Source organism: Oryctolagus cuniculus, chromosome 5 (genome assembly GCF_051225735.1).
Source record: "Oryctolagus cuniculus isolate XC-2025 breed Fujian yellow rabbit chromosome 5, ASM5122573v1, whole genome shotgun sequence".
NCBI classification, from domain to species: domain Eukaryota; kingdom Metazoa; phylum Chordata; class Mammalia; order Lagomorpha; family Leporidae; genus Oryctolagus; species Oryctolagus cuniculus.
The window spans coordinates 125,090,325-125,115,596 of NC_142871.1; the positions used below are offsets into that span (position 1 = coordinate 125,090,325).

General features: G+C 37.4%; 1 protein-coding gene across 3 annotated transcripts in view; it reads left to right on the forward strand.

Moving 5' to 3' along the window:
* Window positions 1–25,272, forward strand: part of SUPT3H (SPT3 homolog, SAGA and STAGA complex component) — a 496,390-nt gene that overhangs the window by 317,994 nt on the left and 153,124 nt on the right. For all 3 annotated transcript variants that reach the window (XM_008262999.5, XM_008262998.5, XM_089333878.1), the window contains 2 exons: window positions 16,467–16,553; window positions 18,939–19,029. In XM_008262999.5, the coding sequence (XP_008261221.1) occupies window positions 16,467–16,553; window positions 18,939–19,029 (178 nt within the window). The remainder of the gene's footprint in view (window positions 1–16,466; window positions 16,554–18,938; window positions 19,030–25,272) is intronic.

The following is a 25,272-nucleotide window of genomic DNA, read 5'->3' on the forward strand; positions in this document are numbered from 1 at the left end:
GCCTGGATGAAGCTCCTGGCTCCTGGCTCCTGGCTTTGGCTTGGCCTTGACCTGGCCCAGCCCTGTCTTTGAGGCTATAACTCTTAAAAAAAAAATCAACAACAAAAATCCTTCTAAGTAAAAACATAAGATTTGAACAGACATTTCATAAAAGAAGACATACAGATGGCTAAGAAATATATGAAAAATACTTACTATCACCATAGCCATCAGGAACATGCAAATCAAATCCATAATGAAGTATCTCACTGCAGTTAGAATTTTTACTATCAAAAAGGCAAAAAAATAACAATTCTGGAAAGGATGCAGAGAAAAAGAAACCATTATGCACTCTTGGTGAAAATGCCAACTAGTGCGGTCATTGTGGAGACCAATATGGATTTTTCTCAGAAAAACTAAAAATGAATCTACCATATGACCCAGCTAATCCCACATCTTGATTTATATCTGAAAGAAATGAAATCAACCTATCAAAGAGTTACCTGCATTCCCATGTTCATTGTAGCACTATTCACAATAGCCAAGGCATGGGATAAGTGAATGAAAAAAATAGATGCATACACATACACACACACACACACACACGAATGAAATCCTGATATTTGCAGCCAGATGGATGGAACTGGAAGTTAATGATAAGTGAAACAAGGCACATACAGAAAGACTAATACTACATGCCATCTATCATATGTAGAAGTTTATGAAAAAAAAAAAAGTCCATTTGAACCCAAAATAGTGATTCCTAGAGACCAGGAAAGGTGGAGGGGTGAGAAAGGGAGGTAGAATAAAAGATATCAAGACATAATTAGACAGAAGTAATAGGCTCTAGGGTTCACAGTACAGTGGGACCATAATGTATTATCTCCTATAGAGGGAACAGAAGGAGAGAAGCTGGTAGACTACAAATATAGAGGAAGAATATGGAGGTGGGGATGCTGACTGCCTGATTCAATCAGTTTATGCTGTATGCATCTGTTGATATATTGCACTGTGTCCTATAAAGGTGTACAAGCATTACTTGTTGATAAAATTTTTTAAAAATATTGAAAAAAGCAATAAATTTTCCACAAAAACTGACCATTTAATAGTTCACAAAAAGTTAAATAACATGAAAAGTTGAAATTGTGCAGACTGTTAGTATTTCACAATACACAGTAGCCATTAATAACAGAAGTTGAAAATTACTTGTAAATAAGCAATGCATGGCTCATTAAAAATATTTACACAGGAATGTTTATGGAAATTTATCAGACTTATAAAACTCCATAAAAATTGTGTTAAACTACCAACTTTGTTTAAGTCCTGTAATGTACTGAATGTTGATCGATCAAATTAGTGAATTTTACATATTATATATACATTTACATAAAGAAACTATTATGATATAGAAAATTGGCTATTGTCTGTGAGATATAATCAAACAGGAAATCCCATCTTCATCATTTTAATGTCCTGAGCTACTGTTTTCCTTACCTGAAAACTGTTTCAGTATCTACTTAAAAGTCTTTAAGATACTAATATTACTTAACCTCTAAGGTTTTTGCAACGATTAGATGCTTTATGTTCTTGTTTCTCATTATTTTTTAAAGAAAATTATTACTTATCTGAAATTAGTATTTGGCTATGCATTTGAATTTTATTAACTAAATCTGGTAAACTTATTTTTTCAAAATTTATTATTTATTTGAAAGAGAGAGAGATTGATCTTCCATCTGCTGGTTCATTCCCCAGATGCCCCCAGCAGCTGGTGCTGGGTCATGTAGAAGATAGGTGTCACAGACTCCATCCAGGTCTCCCAACTTGGGTAGCAGGGACTCAAGGACTTGAGCTCATGCTGCCTCCGATAGTGTGCATTAACAAGGAGCTGGATCAGAAGCAGAGACAGGGGTTAGTCCTAAGCAGCCCAGTATGGGATGCAAGTATCCCAGATGATGGCTTAATCTGCTGCATCACCATGCCCATTACTTCTTACTCTTAGTTTAATGCTTCCTTTTCTTAAATTTAACCTTGGAATTTGAAGTTTTGCTCAGTGGGTCACATTGTCTGTTTTGTAGAGGACACTTTACTCATTTCTGTGTGTCAGTTGTCCATACAGAAGTGTTTCCGCAGGGAGTTGGCTCTGGTGAGGCTCTAGATAAGTCTGAACCCTCATGATTCTGCTGTCTTCTCTGATCCTCCAAATCCTTGTTTCTCCCTTCCTCACGCTTCTCCATCTATAGCAGGCTCATCTCTTTAGATCTGTTTTGACGTCTGACTTCTGGCTGAGTTTAACCAGTGGGACGCTGCAGGGGATCTGAGAGTGGGGTGAATGTAAGGCCAGGCTTGGTTGCATCCCTATCAGATGAACTTCTTGAGCCTCTGGAATCAGGTAATCGATGTCCCCTGTTATGCCTGGTAAGCCTGGGTTTTAATAATGGTTTTAATAACACTGTTAGAGCTGTTGGGGGCGGGAGGAGTACAAAGTGAGTTATGAAGAGAGTGGCAAAGAGCTGCCACAGTATTTCTGATGGCTTCCCTAAAACTTCTCTCCCATCTTTGTAAATAGTTCCTGAATTAAAGTCTTCTCAAATTACCCTTCCTAATGATGCTGTTTCCCTACAGGCCCCTGACTTATAAACATATATTAAAATAAATATTTATGATTTCCTATGGGATCATCTCCAAAGATGCTCTAGACACACATACATTAGCAGAGATCCTGGCAGATAAATTCTAAAAACTAAAGTTTTCTCCAAGTCCTGATTAGAGACTAACAGGCACAGTCTGATTTGCCTTAATGCCAGAAATTCATCCTGGCTCCTATTTTAAGTGAGCATTAACTCCAGAGAAATGGAGATGTTTTCTTTCAGCTTTTCAGATAATCTGTAGCAATGCCTTTGAGACTCTATTAAGATTAATTACCTTAATGTAGCCTGGCTTCTTAGTGCATCTTTTGCAAGGGTTTTAGCTTAATATACTCTTCAGCATAGTTGCTGCACTGTAGTACCTATCTCATAATTCTGTTTCCAGCATAAACATGTAGAATATGTTTATTTTAGAGTAAACTTTTTATAATGGTGATAACATCTATTGTCATTTATTATGCATTTTAAAAAAATTATTTAGTTTTATTATTTAAGAGGTGGAGAATTTCCATTCACTGGTTCTCTTCCCAAATGCCCACAACAACCAAAGCTAAGCCTGGACAAAGCCAGAAGTCAGGAACTCAATCCAGGTCTCCCACATGGGTGGCAAGGTCCCACCCCTTGAGCCTACACCCTCTGTCACATGCCTGCTTTTATTGTACGTGTCAACTGAAAAATAATCAGCCTATCTGCCCTACAGGGCTAGGTACTATGTTTTCATTAGTTTTCAAATTGTTTTTGTTGTTGTATGCTTTCTTGCTTTGTTTTGCTTCTGCTTAGCATAATTTCCAGTCCTCAGCCTTCTGACTGCCTTATACTGAGTGTTCAATACATAACATGCTGCATGAATAAACGAGGGGCCAGCATTGTGGCACAGTGGATAAAGCCACGGCCTATGATGTCAGCATCTCAAATATATGCCAGTTTGTGTACCAGCTGCTCCACCTCTGATCCAGCTCCCTGCTAATGGCCTGGGAAAAGCAGCGGCAGATGGCCTAAGTGTTTGGGACCCTATCACCTGTGCAGGAGACCTGGATGAAGCTCCAAGCTCTTGACTTCAGCCTGGTCCAACCCTGGTCATTGCAGCCTTTTAAGGAGTGAAACTACAGATGGAATCTCTCTCTCTCTCTCTCTCTCTCTCTCTGCTTTTCAAATAAATATTTAAATAATACATAAAATAGATATTTTAACCTCTGTGCTTGCCTATTTCAGTGTAGCCTCATCTGCAATACTGTAGTTTGAAGATTTGCCATTCTTTGGCTTCTCTTCTAATAGTGTCTCTGCCTTGAGAATCAACTGAAAAAAATAAAAGGCTGATAAGTGCTGGCTACTCTTACACTTTGGGCATTATCCTTTCTCTTTTTCTTTCTTCTTCTTCTTTTATTCTTTTTTTTTTTTTTTTAACTTTCCTGCAGGATGATTGGTATTGCTCCTGCCATGTCTGTTTTGGTGAGTTAGTTCAACCTCATTCTAATGACCACATTCACATATAGGATCCTGCAATCCCTAGCCTTTTTTATTTATTTTTTTCTCAAGATTTTTATTTATTTATTTGAAAGTCAGAGTCACACACAGAGAGAAGGAGAGGCAGAGAGGGAGAGAGGTCTACCATCTGCTGGTTCACTCCCCAGTTGGCCGCAACAGTCAGAGCTGCACCAGTCTGAAGCCAGGAGCCAGGAGCCTCCTCTTGGTCTTCCCACGTGGTGCAAGGGCCCAAGGACCTGGGCCATATTCTGCTTTCCCGGGCCATAGCAGAGAGCTGGATCAGAAGTGGAGCAGCCGGGAGTTGAACTGGTGCCCATATGGGATGCCGGCACTGCAGGTGGTGTTTTTACCCATTGCGCCACAGCACCGGCCCCCATCCCTAGCCTGCTGATTGCAGTTTCTATGCCTTCTCTCATGCATCTGCCGTAGCAGTAATTCACTTGAATATATTTTACTTCATTCTAACACACTTTAAAGGAGACTGCATGCTGGGAGGGAAGCGTTCTTGTTGTAAAGGGAGTGTTACAGAACAAAGTGGTAAATGGTAAGCTGGCTGAAGTTGTCTGGGGTACCCAGGCAGCACAACAGAGAGTGATTAACTCTCTGCTTGAGTCAGAGAAGACCTCAGAGAGGTGGTGATGTTTCTCTTGGGTTGTTATAGGCTATAAAGTTCTATCTTCTGTATGCTATTTGCTTTCTCAGAATATTTGAATGAGTATTGTTAGGTGAAAAACGTCATGATTTTGGTTTGAATAACCAAAGCTAAAGCATTTTCTCAGCCTACCAAATTATCAGTGAATTCTCATTTCCTTTTCTGTATACAATGCTGTTTTCCCTTCTCCTGGCCCAGAGCCAGCCTTTTCTTAAGCAGTATCTTTTGCTTCAGTAATGCTTGATGGATCTGCATCTGTCTGCATTGCCTTATTTTACTTGAGCTTCACAATGGTCTATGAGTGTAATAAGATCTATACTATATCATCTTCTTGATCCCTTTTGAAAAACCTGATACTGGATATAAGGTTGACATCTGGGCATAGGAAACCCGACTTTTCATTTAGTTTTACATATACTACATCTAATTTGATAAATACTATATACAACATGTATTACTTTTCCTATGTAAGCAATCTCTGGATAAAAAATTTGAATAAGGTTTACAGTCTCTTACAGACTGAAGGGAAAGTATATCCAAATTATCTCTGTTCATCATATGATAAAAGCAAAGGGCAGATGAGAAACAGAGACCAATCTTTTACGCATTCATAAATGCATTGCTATAATCCCATTTTGCAATTGTCTTTGGCTTTCAAATGCATCTGGAACTGTTGGGTGTGTAGAATACCGAAATAATTAACTATGTCACCTGCTGATTTGTAAACCATGGAAAACACTAAGATAAAACAAGTCATTAATGCCAAATAAGAGGCCAATCTGATACTTCTTTCCACCTTCATACAGTTAATTGGGTCAACTGTTATTTCCACTGCTATGACTGAGTGGATTTTCTGTGTAAATTGACTCCCATCTCTACCTCAGATGGTTGTACCATTCCTTCTTGTGAGTCTTTTTTATTTTTCTCATTAATACAAGCACTTACTTGTGGAACTAAAAGAAAATTTACCTAAGGTTAAATTAAAATCAGAAGATGCACACTTGTGGGTGCTAATTGTTGAAGTCTATGCTTAGCATGGAATTGGTCCTCTGTATATAAAGTCAAACTAAAAATGAACAAAAATGAAGGAGATGGGAGAGGTTGAGGGAGGTCGGATGGGCATTGAGGAGGGCGGGTGGGCATGGGGGAAATAACCACTGTGTTCCTAAAGTTGTATCTATGAAAAAGTGCATTCATTAAATAAAGACTTTAAAAAAAAAAAAAAGAAGAAGATGTACACCAAAAGTTGGGAGCTCTTTTGGTGTTCACCTCTCTTTAGTGCCCAGTTGAAGAATCTGTGGACTATAAAGATTAGCTGTTCTGTTACAGGGGCAGGAGTTGGCCTACAGATTCAACTGCTGGTTTGAATGCCTACATCCCAGATATGGGATGTCTGAATTCAATGTCCAGTTCTATTCCTCAGCTTCCTGCAGATGCACATCTTGAGGGATGCAGCAAGGGGGCTCATGTGGTTGGTTCCCTGTCACCCACATGGGAGACCTGGAATTAGTTTCTGGCCCCTGGCTTTGCCACCCTCCTCGCACCCCCATCCTGCCATTTTAGGCATTTGGAGTGTGAGCTAGCAATAGGCATCCTGTCTCTCTTTGTCTGCCTTTCTCTGTCTCTATATCCTCCCCTCTCCACTTCTCCAATAAAAAAAAATCTACAAAACAGAATAAATACTAAGGTGTGGTTTGTATTTCACGTTGCGGTGAATTTTGCCTGAGAAATTGTTGGAGGAACAGATTAATCTCTATCAAGAAAAGCCCACATAGTGTTTCCCTTGAAGTATAGATGAAAGGTACCTGATGCCTTATAAGGAAGTGAGTCTAGTGCTGCACACACATATGTGTTATACATTTCTGGGCATACACAGTATATATATACATGCACAAAGGCACACACATATAAAAACTAAAGATAAAAGCTTTCACATAAATGTACAATAATTATTTAATTTATCAACACAGATTATTTATATCCTGTATTGGTCAGCTCTTTGTCACCATAATTGAATACCTAAAACAAAATACTTATGAAGGAAGGAGGTTTGTTTATTTTGGCTCATGGTGTTGGAGGTTAGCAGTCCAGTATTGGGTGGGCTTCATTGGTCTGGCCCTCTGGGAAGGCCAGAAGATGACCGTATGCACTAGATTGCAGCATGTTTGGAAGAATGATCACATTGCAAGCCAGGAAGCAAATGAGAATGACTGGATCTAACTCAGTTTTCGTAACCACCTTCTCTCAAGGGCTACTTCCAAGAGTTCACTCCCAGTGTCCTAAGAGCTTCCTATTTGGCCCACCTCCTAAGCACCATAATTGGATTATTTTTCTGCTGTCTTAGTACCATTGACTTATGACTGTGGTGTTTCATTTCCAGCATAAGTTCAAGAGCTATATGCTGTTAAAACCATAGCATTCTGCCCCAAGATCCAATTTTTTTATGATAAAGTTAAAATAAGTCATTAATTCTAAACAGCAGTCTGATAATGGTCTTTAATAACTTCGTGAACGCTGAAAGTTAATAAACTTTTTCATGAGTACTACAAAATTTAATTTTTCTTCTCTAAATAAATGTAGGTAAAATTTATTTAGGGCCTACCACATGATAAACATGATCTCATCTAAACATCAAATCATAGATATTTAAAAACTGTTGTGAGAAGCAAATGGCAAGATGGTTTGGGAACTTTTTTCTTTCAAAAAATGATTTTAAATCTTAATTACTTGCAAAATGAATGTGTATAGAGTAATAGCATAGAGATAATATACTGAGTTAGATCATAGAATGGAGGTAATAATCCAGAATTTCCTTCAGGATATACCTTACTGACTGAGGCGGCCGCATCTTAACTGAGCCTCATAGCAGACCCTTGTCCCCTGTGTGGATTAGGTTCTTAAACCCAGCACAAGAAACTGTAGCTCTAAAATTGGTACTTTGTCCATAAATTTTCTCAACAAAAAGACAAAATTATAAAGTTGTTTTTGCCAAAGTAAGGGTGATAGTAGTAGAGATAAAATTAGAAATAAATTTCTTTACTCCCCATAATTACTCTTTCACATTACTTTATTCTTTCCATTTGGTAATTTTTCTAATCATTACAGTGGTCTGTGTGTGGTCTGGTGTAATTCCGTGCTTTTAGTACCCTGATCTAACCATGAAGATTTCGTACCAAACCTATGTTTATTCCTAAACATTTGAGGGTAAGGTGGAATCAGGCTATCTTCGAAAAATTAAAGAAAGTTCTGAAAAAAAGCAACTAACTCAGTCTTTTGTTACATTGTTGTCCTTTGAAGAATCAGGCAATGGCTATCACTCTTTCAGTGGATACTTTTTTAGAAGTATGAGCAGAAGGAAATGTGAAGGAAGGAGCAAGAAAAAATAAGCAGAGAAAGAGGAGGCATTGTTAATGAGAGGAGGAAAGCACACACTTTGTAGGCTACCAAAACATTTTGTGTTTAGAAAATCGCAAGAAATGCAAGTGAAATGTATATCTTAGACTTTAAAAATGTGTGATTTTCCAGATATTGAGTAGCCAAAAGATAGATATATATTATGTTTTACAAATTTAAAATACCTCCCATCTTTCTGAGATTTTAATTTAAATTGTTAAAATTATATTTTCCTTTTATTAGTTAATAGTAAGTAAATTTTAAACAATATTAATTATACTTAGTTAATGCCATAGTATTTAAACTATAACCTAGTTTAGTGTAGTGTAGTATTTTAAGTTTTAATATTAAGTGTAGTATATTTTATTTAAACTGTGATTTAGTGTATTACTTTAATTTTATTAAGAAATTTCTAAAATATCCTTTGCTAATTTTCAAGTTAGATTTGTTTTTTTATTTTAAATTTTATTTAAAGATTTATTTATTGGTTTGCAAGGCAGAGTTACAGAGAGGTAGAGGCAGAGAGAGAGAATCTTCCAACCACTGGTTCACTCCATAGATGGCTCCAGACCCATCTGCATGGGTCTCCCACGCAGGTGCAGGGGCCCAAGGACCTGGGCGATCTTCTGCTTTCCCAGGCCACAGCAGAGAGCTGAATGGAGAAGTAGAGCAGCTGGGACTCAAACCAGCGCCCATATGGGATGCTGGCACTGCAGGCGGCGGCTTTACCCACTAAGTCACAGCACCGGCCCCTGAAATCTAAATGTGTTTAGATTTAAGTTGCTTAGGAACAGCTTATTTGAAAAATAAACTAAAAGAAAACATTAAATGGTTATTACTTTTTGTTTTCTCAATTTCACATTTAAGCAGCAGTTATCAAAGAGTTACTTTCATGTCAAGTTTTCTGTCTACGATGACTATAAATATAGTCATTGTGTCTTGGACATTTTCTAAGCTTTGCAGGCTCACACTGATTATGTCTTGTTAATTTTTTAAGAAAGAAAATATATATGGATTATGTATGTGAATTCTTTGAGCCACGAGGTACTAATAATTATAGCTTTATCATACTTTTTAAAAAATTTGGCTGGTGCTGCGGCTCACTTGTCTAATCCTCAGCCTGTGGTGCTGGCACCTCGGGTTCTAGTCCCAGTTGGGGCACCGGATTCTTCCCAATAGCTCCTCTTCCAGTCCAGCTCTCTGCTGTGGCCCGGGAGTGCAGTGGAGGATGGCCCAAGTGCTTGGGCCCTGCACCCGCATGGGAGACCAGGAGGAAGCACCTGGCTCCTGGCTTCGGATTGGTGCATTGCACCGGCCGTAGCAGTCATTTGGGGGGGTGAACCAATGGAAGGAAGACCTTCTCTCTCTCTCTCTCTCTCTCTCTCTCACTGTCTAACTCTGCCTGTCAAAAAAAAAAAAAAACTTAACTATTTGGCTTACTAGCCTAAACAGAGTAGTTAAAGTCAAATTCAGGCACGTCTTTTACGAATTTATATACTTGTTTATGTTTTTAATATCTAAAGCAATGGAAGACCATTCACTAAGAAACAATAAGGAGGTATTTGATGGGATGATACAAGGTCATATGTTTTACATTTATAGTATTCTGAATGATAACTTCGGTTACAAAGACATTTCCTTTTAAATACATGTTTAATTTTTATCAATTCAATTTTTTTAAAAATGTATTTGAGAGAGAGACTGATCTGCCATCCTCTGGTTCACTCCTCAAAGAACCAAGAATTTTATCCAGTTCTTCCATATGATAGCAAAAAAACAATCATTTGAGTCATAGCTCCTACCTCTTAGGGTCCATGTTAGCAGAACTCTAGAGTCAGGAACCGGAACTAGGCATTGAGCCAGGTTTGGGACATGAGCGTCCTAACTGGTACCCTTACCGCTAGGCCTAACACCTGCCCCAAACACATGTTTGTTTATTTATTTATTTATTTATTTATTTTGGACAGGCAGAGTGGACAGTGAGAGAGACAGAGAGAAAGGTCTTCCTTTTTCCGTTAGTTCACCCCCCAATGGCCGCTGCGGCCAGCGCGCTGCAGCTGGCGCATTGCGCTTATCCAAAGCCAGGAGCCAGGTGCTTCTCCTGGTCTCCCATGCGGGTGCAGGGCCCAAGTACCCGGGCCATCCTCCACTGCACTCCCAGACTACAGCAGAGAGCTGGACTGGAAGAGGAGCAACTGGGACAGAACCCGGTGTGCTGGCGCTGCAGGCAGAGGATTAGCCTATTGAGCCACGGCGCCGGCCCATGTTTAATTTTTAATCCTTAGGTTTTGTCTGAGTGAAGCCTCTGGCTTGGATGTTGTGATACAAATTTGATTTTCTTTGGCAGCTGTTTATTTCCCAGCAATAAAAACATTTTGAAAGGCAAATATAGGTGTTCTTCAATTTATGAAGAGGTTACATCCTAATGAACTAGTTCCAGAGTAGAAAATGTATTTAAAGATTTATTTATTTATTTATTTGAAAGATAAGAGTGACAGAGAAAGAGAGAAAGAAGATATCTTCCATTTAGTAGTTAACCAGGCCAAAGCCTGGAGCCAAAAACTCCATCCAGGTCTCCCATATAGGTGGCAAGAGCTGAAGTTCTTGGGCCATCTTCCACTGCCTTCCCAGGCACATTGGCAAGAAGATGGATTGGAACCAGAGTAGCTGAGACTTGAACCAGTCCCTGATATGAGATGCCAGTGTTACAAGCAGCAGCCTAACCTACTGCACCACAGTCCCAGCCATCAAAAGTATTTTTAATAAACCTAACCTATCAAACATCATAACTTAGTTTATTATAGAGAATTGTTTACTCTTCTGAGTGCAATACAAGGCTAAGACCTGCAACTCACTGCCACTGCCCAGTTTCACAAGAGAGTATTGCACTGCTTATTGCTAACCAAAAAAAGATCAAAATTAGAAGTATGTTTTATATTTAATTCATAAATCTTCTTTTATCCAGTCATAAAGTTAAAAAATCATAAGTTGAATCATTGTGAAATTGGTGACCATCTGTAAATGTTTTTTGGGTGGACCTTTCTATGCAACATAAAGCTTGATTAAGTGATCACATGCGTCTTCCTGTATTCTGAGTAAGAAACCAACCTTGGAGAGAAACACAAACGACTTGGTATTATACATTTATTTCTTAGGACTAGTTTGTATGCTTGGTCATCTCAAAGGTTTGTCGTGAGAATTAAGTTAAATAATGTATAGAGGACATGCAGTATAGTACATTCAATAAAATTACTATTAAAGTAGGAGTGCCAGCTTCCAGTGAAACATGGGTGGTACATGTGCACATCTCAAAACCCCACTAAATAAAGCAAAAATAATTTTTCAGTGCACAAACCTGCAAAGACAAAGAAAATGGGAGGGGAATAAATAACAGACAAGACATATCAAAATCTTCTCAAAACTTACAGTGAATAGTAATGCTAAAGGCTTTATATACTTGTGAAAAACAAAACTTCGGAACTTGGAAAAACTGAAGATTACACTTGATCTTAGCCAAAAGGCCGAGAAGCAATAAAACTCAAGATTAAAGGTACCTCTGTTTAAAAAACAGGAAGATTTGTAGAAAATAATGGAACAATTTTATCCCAGTATCCTATCCAAATCATATATGTAGTCAACTACCCTTTTACCATTCTGGCAAAATACTGTTAAGTTTAACTCTCTGGAGAAGTGAAATAAAAATCTCTCTCATATTAGAGATCCCACATATACATCTATAAGCATGCAGTTCTTAGATATTCCAGAAAGAATCCATAGAAAAGAAGGAAGAAAGCTTTCAAAGTCATTCAAGACAGTTTCCTAGATATGAAAAATTAGAATATATAGGTTGAAGTATCTCTATGGATACCCAGCAAAATATATGAGGAAGATCTTCACCAAGACACGGCATCATGAAATTTTGGAATTTGAAGTATAAAGAGAATGGTCAGAGACATTTCTTAGAGTAAGGGAAAAGTCACCTGAAGGCTTAGGAAGAAGAAGGCATTGCATCCCAAAGAATCAAGAATTTCTCATAATTCAAATATAATCCTGTATTAGAGTTCTCCAAAGAAACAGCACCAACAGGATGTATGTATATAATCAGATTTATCATAAGAAACTTAGGCTGTTAGGGAGGTTGAGAAGTCCCATCACCTTCGGTCGTCAAGCTGGAGACCTCAGAGACAAAGTGTAGATCTGTGGCTCCGACCCAAACACCAGAAGCGTCAGGACACTGAAAGCACTGGTGACACCAAAGGCCAGAAAAGATCAATGCCCCAGCTCATGAATTCAGGCAGAAGTGGTTCCCGGTCCCTCAGCTTTGTTCTACTGAGGTTTATTCACATCTTCAGCTGATTAGATGAGACCCATCTACCTTTGGATGCCTCATCCAAAACTCTTGTTAAAATTCGTTTGTCATTGTAACAACATTGAGAGGTAGGGCCTCTGTGTGGGGAGTAGGCCATTAGTGCTCAGCCCTCCTCAGTGGGTTTGTGCTGTTCTGGGGAGTGGGCTCCTGATGAAAGGCTGAAAGTTCTGCCCCACCCTGGTGGGTGCTCACTTGCCATCCACCACATTATGATGTAGCATGAAGGGCCTCTCCAGATGCTGGCACCATGCTCTTGGACTTTTCAGTGTCCAGAAACCTGAGCCAACCAGACTGACATTATTTATAAATTACCCAGTCTATAGTATTCTGTTATATCAGCAGAGACTCAGAGAGCCATCTGCTTTACTCTGTCCACTGATTGAAATGCTAATCTCATCCAGAAACACCTTCCCAGACACACTCAGAATGTTTGACCCACTGTCAGCACCTCATCACCCAGTTAAGTTGATGCATAAAATAACCTTCACAAATACAGAATGCACAAAGGACCAAAATTATTGAAGCTTCAATGTAGAATTTTATGGGCGGTAAACAAGAAATATAGTGAGAATTGAAGGTATAGGTAAAATTCATGAGTTTGTCAGACTGTAAAGACCGCATTGAAGTTAGATAATAGTGAATTATCATAGACCTTGGAACAAGAATTTGGACATTATATTTGAGGAAGATCATTTTAGCAGTTAAATCTAGGACACAGAACAATTTGGACACATTGAAACGTAGAAACCAGTTCCCAAAAAATCCCCAGAGGCCTGAAATAGGTTAAGTGGAAGTAGAGAGCATGTTTACAACCCTGAGCAAATTAAAACATAAGATCAACAGAAGTTGGTGAAAACATAATATTGCAGAAGAACATTGAACCAGAATACTTGTGTCATTGGTAGTAATGAGAAACTGAGATTGATTTATGGGATCAATGATAAGACATTTGTAATATATATGTATACATATGTAATACATAGGTAATATAATATACCTTTTAATGTTCAAAGAAAATATAAAAAAATGAAAACATAATGAGTTTTAGTATACTGTGGAGTTGTCTTTTTTTTAAACAGTTGTTACAAATGTAATACTATACAAGGAGTCTCCCAAAAGTTCTTGGATAATGCATATCGTAAAAAAATTATGCCTGTTTAAAGTTTTTTGCACCAAGATAAATTAATCTTTTAACTCCAGCTTTCCATGAACTTTATAAAGTACCCTTGTATGTAGAAAAAAAATCAAAAGATAAAAATAAAATACTGTAACTAAATCACAGTTATGTTAGAATAATAATATCTGGCATCAAAATTGTTACTAAATTGCAAATAAATTTCTATTATACTTTTATCCATATAGTTAAGAAAAATTAACTTTTTGCTTATTAAACTAGTGATTAGGCTTAAAGTATTTCTCTAGTCTATCATTTTTATGTAATTTTATAATAAAATTAAGTATGTACTGTTTCTTTGTAATAAAAAATTTATAAAACTGTTAGTTCATGTCTTAATTACTTCCAGCAATACTTGACTTGCTGCAGTGAAAAATAAGTATTCCATTTATTTTCAAAGAATAAGAAATTAAAGTATTTCTTAGACTATAGAATAATCTTTCCTATTTTAGCACTGCAGATTTCAGGAGTTTTGTGATACTGGTTTGCTGTATTGTTTTCACATTAAATGCAACATTCTTGAGCTCAGCACCCTGGGAACCTGGACTGCCAAGTTAATAACATGTTTCTTTTTGTTGCAAAAGATGAATTTTTTTACTCTTTGTGGCAGCCATAGGCTACTATAGGCAGAAAAAAAATTGAGAAGCAAGCCATTGAGTGATATATACATGAATAGGAATTACTTTAACTATGCGATAAAGTTGTTCTCCTCTCATGGTGCCAAAGTGGAGGTCAGGGTTTGGAACAGGTAATTCTGAAGCATAGGATACATCAGAGGTGGGCAGGCCTTGGTGAGTTGACAGGGATCCTTTCACTCCCAGAGAGAGGATAACCAAGCAGAGCCCAAAGCACAGGAGTGCATAGATCTGTGCTGGGAAGGGTACTTTGTTAGCTGACAGAAAGCAGAAAGTCTGGCAAGTAAAACCCAACGTTGAATTTTATGATAGCAGTGTGCTGTTTTGACAAAGGAATTAAAAAAGTGAAATTCTCCCATGTCTTTATTTTGACTGTTCATTCTTTTCCTGGCTAATATGTTGGTAAACTTACATTTTGGAGACTGTTATAAATAGAGAGATTATTTATAGGTAGTGTGGGTAAACTATTAATTGGGACAGCTATTTTAGGAATACATGTTTTTCCTGATCCTTTCTTAACATGAGCAAAGTTACTTGTATCTTTGTAATGTGTTTTTTTAATTTCCAAATCCTTGCCATTCTTCCTTAAAGGAAGCAAAACTTACTTGACTGTGCCGTCTCCTGGTTCTCTGTATGAAGTCAAATGGATATGTAACCCATGTTCTTCTCCACAAGGATGGCATGTATTTTAGACTGTGATGGAAATGTTTTTATTTGAAAAAGCATGTGTACACATACTTCCCTGACAGTCTAGCAGTTTCTAGAAAAATATCCATGCCTTCTAAAAACTGTTAGTTTCTTTTTTGGGTAGATTTATCAACTTTTAAAAAACTTACCTCCCATGATTTCATTTTAAATGGTTCACAGTTAAATTTAAATTTCTATATTTAGGTAAGATTATGTTTATATACCAACCACCAGTATCCAGGAAATTCAGTGGTAAAGCTAACAAAATAGGGAGTTTATAGTCTATTTTGTCCTATGTGTATTTAGAGAAGTTTTGAAGCTTACTTAGCAGAATAATTTAAACATTCAAACAATTTCTTTAGCACAAATGCACTATTTGATTCTATATAATTGTTAAGATAACAGTGTACCACTTTTTAAAGATTAGTTCCCAAGAATATTTGTTAGGTTTATTCCTATCAAAGCAGGATGCATTTAGGAACAGCTTTTATATGTAAATATTTTTATAGTATTTCAGATTGGCTAGAGTTGGTTTGGTGCAATCAGCATGGTTTGATCAAATTTGGAAGAAGTTACAGGCACATTTTTGTAGTGTTTTCCCCAGCATCTTTATTTTTTTCAGATGGACATATTTTATGTTCCTTCCAACTAATCAAAATAAGAAACTATTTGCCTGTGCCAGAAAATAGAACTATCATTTTTCACATTCTTTTATTTTCCAGGTCATTTTCAAGTAAGATTGTGTTTCTAGGACTTCTGAATTCCTGAAAACTCTGAACTTTGTAGATATAAGGGCCCAGATGAACATTTCAGGGGGAATCTAACTTTTCATGCAGTATGTTTTGTGTTGTGCATTCCAGATACAGTTAACTTTTTGTGTGTATGTGATTAGTGTGGAAAGAAATTAATGCAGTCCAGTATTATGATTTATGGACTGAATCTTTTAACCACTGAAGACTTGCCAAAACTAGAAGTATTTTTTTTCCTTTGGATATTAGAAACAGCTACTGTTTTTGTTGATCTTTTAAAGTTCTGAATGGGGCTATTTCAAATCATACCAGCATGGGAGCTCAGATTAATAATATACTTATTCAACTAGTGATACTGAGTGAAACCATTGCTCACATGGGTAGGAAGGATAAAATTTCATAAAATTATTTTCAGGTGCATTAATGCACTTCTGGAAGCTGTGCATGATTTTTCTTTTGCATGAAAGAAATCAATGATTTCTATTTATTGTATCAGTTACAGGTGAGCTCATAATTTAATTGCATTTTTTTATATCTTAAAATATAAGACATTTTGCTTTTAAAAGCAGTAACGTGATTGCTGGATTATTCCCAAAGGTTTTTAATCCTTAGTATATTGATCTGTCTTGATTCATCATGACTGTACTCTATTTAATTTATGTTATTGAGAAAGAGTCCTGAGTTTCCTTTGTTGTTAGTTACAGCAAGCTGCTGAAGTTTCTCAGCTGCGGGGAGCAAGGGTAATTTCTCCTGAAGATCTTCTGTTTTTGATGCGCAAAGATAAGGTAATATAAAGCAATCTCACTGTATTAAAATGCTAGGTGTGTGCCTTAGTATCTCTTATATAAGGAAACTATGGTATCCTTGTTCTTTAGTTTTCAGATTGGAATCAGAACTACTGAATTGATATTTCAGGCTTCATAGTTCAAAACAAAATGGGTTCCCTGTGCAGAATTGCTTTTTATTTTACAACAGCAAATGTGTTTGTGTAAAAGCTATGTTAACAACTGATCATCATTTCTTGCATGTCTATTTAGATGTTCTCATTACTACACAAGATTCACTAAATATTGACTCTGGGCTTTGTTCTCATGAATGAGATACTCCTGAGCAGCTAATTTATTTTTCTTCTCATTTTGTATATTAACATTATCAAGATTATAGGCTTTCATAGGATGATTTTTTTAATTTGAAATAAAAAGTTTTCTGTGACACTAGCTGTAAAGAAGAAGATCCATCAAGATGAATATTCCTATAGCAGAAATATATACCCTAAATTCTATATTTTATAAAGATCTACTTTTCTTACTCTTTGAACTCAGTATTAAAATATTTGAGCTGATATGTATGTCTCATTTTGTCATTATTTTCCATGAATAGCTAGGTATAAATACTCTGTAATATTTCACACGTTCTATAGAATCATCTCTTAGAGGATAGGCAGAAGATATAGGAAATGGCTTCACTGATCTGGCTTAGAAAGTCTGCTTGGCTGAGTTGAAAGAGCCTTTTAAGACGCAGAATTACAAGGTCATGTGACCAGATAGCAAGTTGTAGGATTGCTGAAGCAGAGGTCTCTGCCTAGGCTGAGGCCCGTGCAGTCGCACAGAGCGGACCAAACGCAGGGTCCATGATGAAGGTGAAGTCTAGTTAGTGTGGAGGCTCTAGAAATGAACAGGAAGGAAGAACTCCGAAAGGTAGTGAAGAGTAAGAGTTTGTAAGAATGATCCTTGCAGGATTAAGGAGACATAGGCATCAGGGACCACATAGCAGTGGTGCTTGGAGGAAGGAGCCAGGAAGTGCTGCAGAAATGAGGCCCGTTATGAAACCAGCTGGGGCACACACGCTCGGTGCAGCTCGCCTTTGCACTGACGGAGGTGAAGAGGGGACCACACAAAGTCCACTGACACTTTTTCCTGTCCTTTTGGGCAAGCCAAAATTTTAAATCACATTGACCCTTCAGGAATATCCACCACGTGACGCCGCGCCCTGCTTTTCGGAAGGACCCTTCAACCAGAAGCATGTTGCCAAAAACCAACATAGCTGTGACATGAGAGTTGCCAGTTCTTTTTATTTCTATGCTGACAGGTTCCAAAAAGAATGGAAAGTACCTTATCTAGGTAAAAATCTTAGACAAAATAAAAGCCTGAATAGAATTAAAGAGAAAGAAGGGTTGCAAAAGACCTGTATGCAAGCGAATGCTTTTTCGTCTAATAATAGTTCCAGTTTTTATTCCAGCAGTGCTTATTGACTGCTATGCGTTGTGTAATGCACTGAGCAGCTTCACTCAGTCTCTCCTTAATTCTTCGAACAATAAGCATGTAAAGAGATACTTTCCTGTTTGTAAGTGAAAAAAAAAAAACAAAAAACCAAAGGTTGAAAAGTTGTGTTCTTTCCCTCAGTTGTCCTCCATACAGAAGGAAGATTGTTGTATTTACGTTCTTGTCAGGGCTGTTAAAATACCAGATGATGAGCATGAGAAGGGCTGAATGAGATGCACTCCTTCTCAGCTGTCGTTAGGAATCCTAAAGCCGAAGATGAGGAGCCAGTGGGAATGTGTTCTGTGCACACAGAGAATGAATCCTGTCAGGCACTGCTGAAGTTCAGCAGCCCTGTAACTATTTTAAAAAGCCAATGAAGGCCTTCGTTAGACCTAACTGTCATTCATCAGCTTGGAGATTCATATAATATGTTTCTCAGATTACAGAATGTTTTCCAATCAATTTTTCTAATGAAATGATTCTCAGAGAATAAAAAACAATGATGAGGCTTTGGCTTGGCTTTTGAACGCAGTTGTTATAAACTAATTATCTAGATTTTAAGTCAGTTTTTTAAAATAAAATTTTCTCTTGAATGTATACAAAATTCCACAGCAGAACTATACCTCACCTAGTATGGGGAATATGATATTTATCACAGTCTTCAATAGGGATTTGAAACTTTTTAAAGACAACAAAAAAATGATTATTCTGATTTGGAGCATCTGGACACTTGAAAACGAAAAATACTTTTTAAAAATACTGTTGTAGTTTTTATGTTTAATCTCTTCTGAACATTGTTATTTCATAGTACTATGCTAAGACTTGTTCTGTTTTCCTCAGTGATCCTGGTGTATAATCAGTAAAATAAATAAGAGTCTGAATTTTCTTTTTGCTTCATATTTTTATTAGAAAAAACTTAGAAGACTGTTAAAATACATGTTTATGCGAGACTACAAATCGAAGATTATCAAAAGCATAGATGAGGATGATCTTCTAGAAGGTAACCAAAAATAAACACTAAACAAAAAATAATAGATTATGATATATGTACATTGCATGGAACCTTTGTAGAATGTCAGGATAGATATTTCCAGCAGAAAAGATGTACTTCTTTTGTATAGTGCAGCTTGGAAATTATCCAAAGATTTTATTTATTTGGCAGTTTAATCTTACAATTTTTCTCTTTATGTGAATCCATGAGAAACTTGTATTTGAAATTCTTTCTTTTAATGATATGCATTGTTTCACATCAGGCTTTCATGACATTTAAAAATCATATTGATTCAATACATAATTTTTCTGTGATGGATATGGTGAGCTAGATACGGATATGATGGATATGGAAGCTATTATGTATCTTTGAAATTGATGTATATGGTGTTTTGTTAGTTTATCATGAAAAAATTTGATGTTTTATGATATAAACTTGCTTCATTTTGATGTGCCATTCCTGTGCTGTTTGAAATCTAAAAGGCTTAACACTGAGTAGAAAATTTTCCCTTTCTTGTCTCTCAACTCAATTCTCCAATGTAGAATATTTAGAAAAACATTAATTTTGTAAAATAAAATAATACTAAACTGAAAATATTAAGTACTAAATTATACTTATTGAATAAAAATAAATTAATAATATTTAGAAATATCTAGATTTATGTATTTAAAAATATTTTTGGAAATGGTCCATGTTTTTTATTGATTCCAGTATAGTGGCGTCTATTGTTATGAGCACCTTGATAAGTTAACTGAAGAAACTCTACTACATTAAGGAGAGTTCCAGGGAAATAGAGTCAATAAACTTTGAAAGACAACTAGTTATTTTCATTTACCATCAACAAGTAAAGTGACATAACCTTGGAAAAAAGTTATTTCTGATCAAATGCATCAGTATCACAGTATCACCTATTTAATATTTCCACCATTCTCATATTTCCTGGAAAATATTTCTACAGATGAATTTAAATGCTTCTTTCTATGGAGCACATAAAGATTACAGACTTATAACAAAGCAGACCTGGATTCTAGTCAATCCTAGTTCTCCACTCTATTTCTGACCTTGAGGGTCAGGTTTCTCATGTAAAAGAAGGAAATTATACCACTTAACATGTGGAATTCTTATGAGAGTTCAGTATAATTCATGAAAAGCACTTGATGTATGCCTTCCACTGAATAAATTACGGCTGTTAATACCATGATTTGAACACCAAGGAGTTCAGAGTGGTAAGACTTAATATTCACTTTTGCTGACATCTTGTTAGTTTGATGACCTCTCCTTATTTATTTCAAATCCTAACTCTTTATTTTCATTTATAGGTTTAATTTTGTGTGTCATATAAAAACCACACCAAAATTTTACAAATTAGTTGACACAAATGACAAGACAAAATACTCAGGTAAAAATGTGTCTGTGTGAAGAGTATGGCAGACTCTTCCAAGTGAAATATATTTAATTGGTTAAAAAAAAAACTTTTAAAAATAATCACTTATAGCATCTGGAAATTTCCCTGAGAGCCAAAAAGCAAATGGAGAAACATGTATTCAAGAAAATTGACTAAATCTTGTTAAAACAGTCTGCTCCCATGATCAGTCTCTGCTGCCCAGTTCAATGTGACAGAAGCTGTACTCTGGGAGAGTGTAGCCAACAACACTGGGCTCCCACTCATTCATGTCTCAGTCTAGAGCAAAAGTTTCATCCTGAGAGGGGCAGAGGTCAGCCTCTCTCACTTCCCCAGCTCTATGATGTTCTACCTTAAGCTTCTACAGCTGAGACGACTGGTATTCTGTTCTTTTGCTTATCCCCTACTCGGAGTGGAAGCTCTACATCAGACATGGCAGGCTGAGAACATGGGGCTTTCGCCACCGGTGTACTTTGCTCATAGGCTACAGACCCTTCCCAGGTCGCCACTCTTAGCCCAGGGTTGTCTTTCCAGGACAAGTTGTTTATTCCTCCCACCTTCAGCTCCAGTATAGTGGTACAGAGATGGGGCCCACGGAGTGAGGCAGGCCTGAAGAACAGAGAGCTCTCGGGCTCTGCCTGAGGAGACTGTTTTGGACAGAGAATGTGCAAGGCAGCACTGCAGGCACTGCAGTAAAATGGAGATCTTGGTGGTGAGCAGTTACGGGGAGGCTGGGAGTCCTGTAATACCAGTCACAAGTGAGAGTGGTTCAGCTACAAGTCAGACAGGAAGCACGCACAAGAGTGAAGAGTCCTCCTGGGACCAGAGCAAAACAGAATAGCTGGCAGTACTTGGACTCTTCAAAGGGGCCTCAGCATTATTTAGATCAATCTGTGGAGCAATTTTTGTCTAGGAATATTTTCAAAAACAAGAGAGCAATCAGCTAGCAATTAGGAAAGGTTAACATCTTTGTGTGGTGGTACCAGTAGAGTCTAGCCAGCCAGAAACTTGGGGGGGGGGGGGGGATCAGGAGAAGAGACAGCTGAAGACACTAGAAGCGTAGTCTTCCCTGGGGATGGAGGAGACTGCATCCTCTGAGGAGCTACATCAGAGGCTACACTCTTGCAAGGAAAGAGACTGCATCCTACTGGCCCATCCAAGTCACTACACAAACAACCAAACAGCAACAATTGACTCCAAGAAAGGGAGAGAATTATTATCTGGAATTGCTACTCTAGACAATGAAACAATAGACTTAAAGAAACAAGGATGGGCCAGCGCTGCGGCTCACTAGGCTAATCCTCCACCTGTGGTGACGGCACACCAGGTTCCAGTCCCGGTCAGGGCTCCAGATTCTGTCCTGGTTGTCCCCCTTCCAGTCCAGCTCTCTGCTGTGGCCTGGGAGTGCAGTGGAGGATGGCCCGGGTACTTGGGCCCTGCACCCCATGGGAGACCAGGAGAAGCACCTGGTTCCTGGCTTCGGATCAGCGTGGTACGCCGGCCGTAATGCGCCGGCCACAGCAGCCACTGGAGGGTGAACCAACGGAAAAAGGAAGACCTTTCTCTCTGTCTCTCTCTCTCTCACTGTCCACTCTGCATGTCAAAAAAAAAAAAAAAAAAAAAAAAAAAAAAAGGATGAGCCAACACTGTGGTGCAGCAAGTCAAGCCACCATGCTAGTGTCTGGTATCAGAGCGCTGGTTTGAGTCCCAGCTGCTCTGCTTCTGATCCCGCTTCCTGCTGATGCACCTGGGAAGGCAGTGGAAGTTGGCCCAAGTACTTGGACTTGTCACCCACGTGAGAGACTGGGATAGAGTTCTTGTTTCCTGACTTTGGCCTGTCCCGGACCTGGCTAATGTAGCCATTTGGGTAGTGAAACAGAGGACCAGAGGATGAAAAATCTGTCTCCCCCTCTCTGTTTCTCTTTCAAAGAAATAGATAAATCTTTAAAAAAAAAAAAAAGAAAAGAAAAAGAAAAAAAAGAGAGACACAGAGAGAGAGAGAAGGAGGGAAGGAAGGAAGGAAGGAAGGAAGGACCGACCAGTGATCTGTAAAAAAAAAAAAAAGGGGGGGGTGGAGGGAAAAGTAGAGAATAGAAAATACATTTTGGGCACCCAGATGTTGGATTTAGCAGACAAAAACTTCAAAGTAGCTCTTATAGATAAATATGTTCAAATTACTAACAGAAACCATGTTTAAAGAACAAGAGAAATATATGACAGTGTCTCACAAAATAGAGAGTGTCAATAAGAGATAACCTTTGAAAAAAAAAAAAAAAAAAAGAAAGAAAGAAAGAAACAAATGGAAACTATAGAGTTCAAAAGTAAAGTGACCAAAATGAGAAATTCATTAGAGGGACTCAGTAGTGGTTTTGAACTGGAAGAAGAATCAGTGAAGTTGAAGCCATCATTAAAGATTAAGCAACCTGAAGAACAAAGAGAAAAAAGAATGAAGAAAAATGAATAGCGCTTCAGAGAAATGTGGGGCACTACTAAGTGCATCAGCATATGTATGATAGAAGTATCAGAAGGAAAAGAGGGAAAATGGAGTAGAGAAAATGCTCAGAGAAACAATGACTTAATTTACACTAAGTGGACTAATATGTTGAAAGATAAGACAAGGAAAAAAATCCATAAAAGGTACAAGAGAAATACCTCATCACAAAGAAAGGAGCACCACCAGTATTAGCAGCTAATTTATCACTGGCAATAGAGGTCAGAAAGCAGCGGGATGATATTCAAAGTGCTGAGGGGAAAAAAAAAGTGGTAAGGGAAAAAATTGTCCAATAAGAAACTTGTACCCAGCAAAATTATCTTTCAAAAGTGAGGGTGAAATTGACATTTCAAGATAAACAAACACTGAGACAGTTCCTTGTGATCAGACTCATATTATAAATAGAAGTTCTTTAGATTAGACATAAATTATAGCATATAATAATTTGAATCCACATGCCTGTGAGATAATTATGTTGATAAATACAAGGGAATGCAATTGCATATTCCTTTTCCTTTCTTTTAACTGATTTAAAAATCAACTATGTAATATTGGCTGTATAACATAAGTGTAATATATTTGACAGTAATAACACAAATGAGGTGGGTACTAATAAGGCTGTTTTAGAGTAAGGAAATAACACATAGTGGTATTTCAAATTATAGGAAGAAAAGAATCAGAAATGGCTAATACTATGATTAATATGACAGTCTACAATATGACAATAATTACATACTTGTTCTACTGACACAAAATACTGGAACAGAACCAAGAAGAAATAGAAAATCTAAATAGACCAACAGCAAGAGTTTAAATTACTAGTTTAAAAACTTATTGAAAAGAAAGGCTGGTGGCGTTATGACACAACGGGTTAAGCTGCTGGCATCCCATATCAGAGTGCTGGCTTGGGTCCCTCGCTACTCTACTTCCTGTCCAGCTCCCTGTTAATGTACCTGCGATGGCAGTGGAAACTGACCCAAGCACATAGGGCCCTTGCTACCCATGTGGAAGACCAAAATGGAGTCCCTGGCTCCTAGCCTGGCCCAGCCCAAGCTATTGCGGCCATTTGGGGAGTGAACTGGCAGATAGTCAATCTCTTATTCTGTCTTTCCTTCTCTCTCTCTCTCTCTGTAAGTCACTCTGCCTTTCAAATAAATCAATAAATCATTTTTTGAAATTTTACAAAGAAAAACCCAGAAAGAGATGACTTCACTGTTGAGTTATACTAAATATTTAAAGAATTATATTTAAATATATGTAAATATTTAAAGAAGAATATCTTTTTAATATAAATGTAAAAATCCTCAATCAAACATTAGCCAGCTGAACCCACTAAAATATAAAAAGTATTATAAAGCATGACCACACAGCATTTGTACTAGGAACAGATGATTGCTTTAAACATAGAAAACAATTCCCATAATGCATCATATTAGCTGAATAAAGGACAAAAGGCACATGGTCATCTTAATAAATGTAGAAAAGACATTTTACAATTATTCAAAATCTTTCAAAAACTAGGAAAAGAAGGAAACTTCTTTAACCTGACAAAGGCCATCGCCATGGATCAAATGTTTGTATTCCCACAGAATTCTTTTGTGAAAGCCTGAGCCCCAGTGTGATAGTAGTTATAAGTGGGACCCTTAGGAGATAATTGGCTCTTCAGAGTGAAGCCTTTATGAATAAGCTTATTGCCCTTCTGAGAAAAGACACAAGAGGACCCTGCTTCCTCTCTCTCTCTCTGCTCTCCACCATGCTAGGATATAGTGAGGACACAGTCATCTACAAACCAGAAAGTAGGTCTTCCCTGGTCAGTGGATCTGCCAGCAATTTGACCTTGAACTTCCCAGCTTCCAGCCACCCATTCTATGGTATAATTGTTATAATAGTCTAGGACAGCCATGTAAGAAAACCTCACAGCTAGCGTCATACTTTATGGTGAAAGACTAAATGCTTTCCCTTCTAAGATCAGGAACAAGACAGAGATGTCCACTTGTGTTGCTTATATGAAACGTTGTCCAGGAGTTTTTAACAATCATTCTGAGAAAAAGAAATGAAGGCATCTAGATTGTAAAAGAAGTAAAATTATTTGTGGCTGACTTGATCTTGTGTATAGGGAGTTGTTAAGAAACCCACTGCAAATCTACAACTAATAGATAAGTTTAGAAAGTTTTCAGGATATTAGATAAATACACACAAAAAAATCAAATGTATGTCTATATACTGGCAATTAACAATCCAGTTATGAAATTAAGAAAACAATTACATTTACACTAGCATGAAAATAAAATAGTTTGGAATAAATTTGAGCTAAGGCAAGAAACTGTACACTGAAAACTACAAAACTTTATTGAAAGAA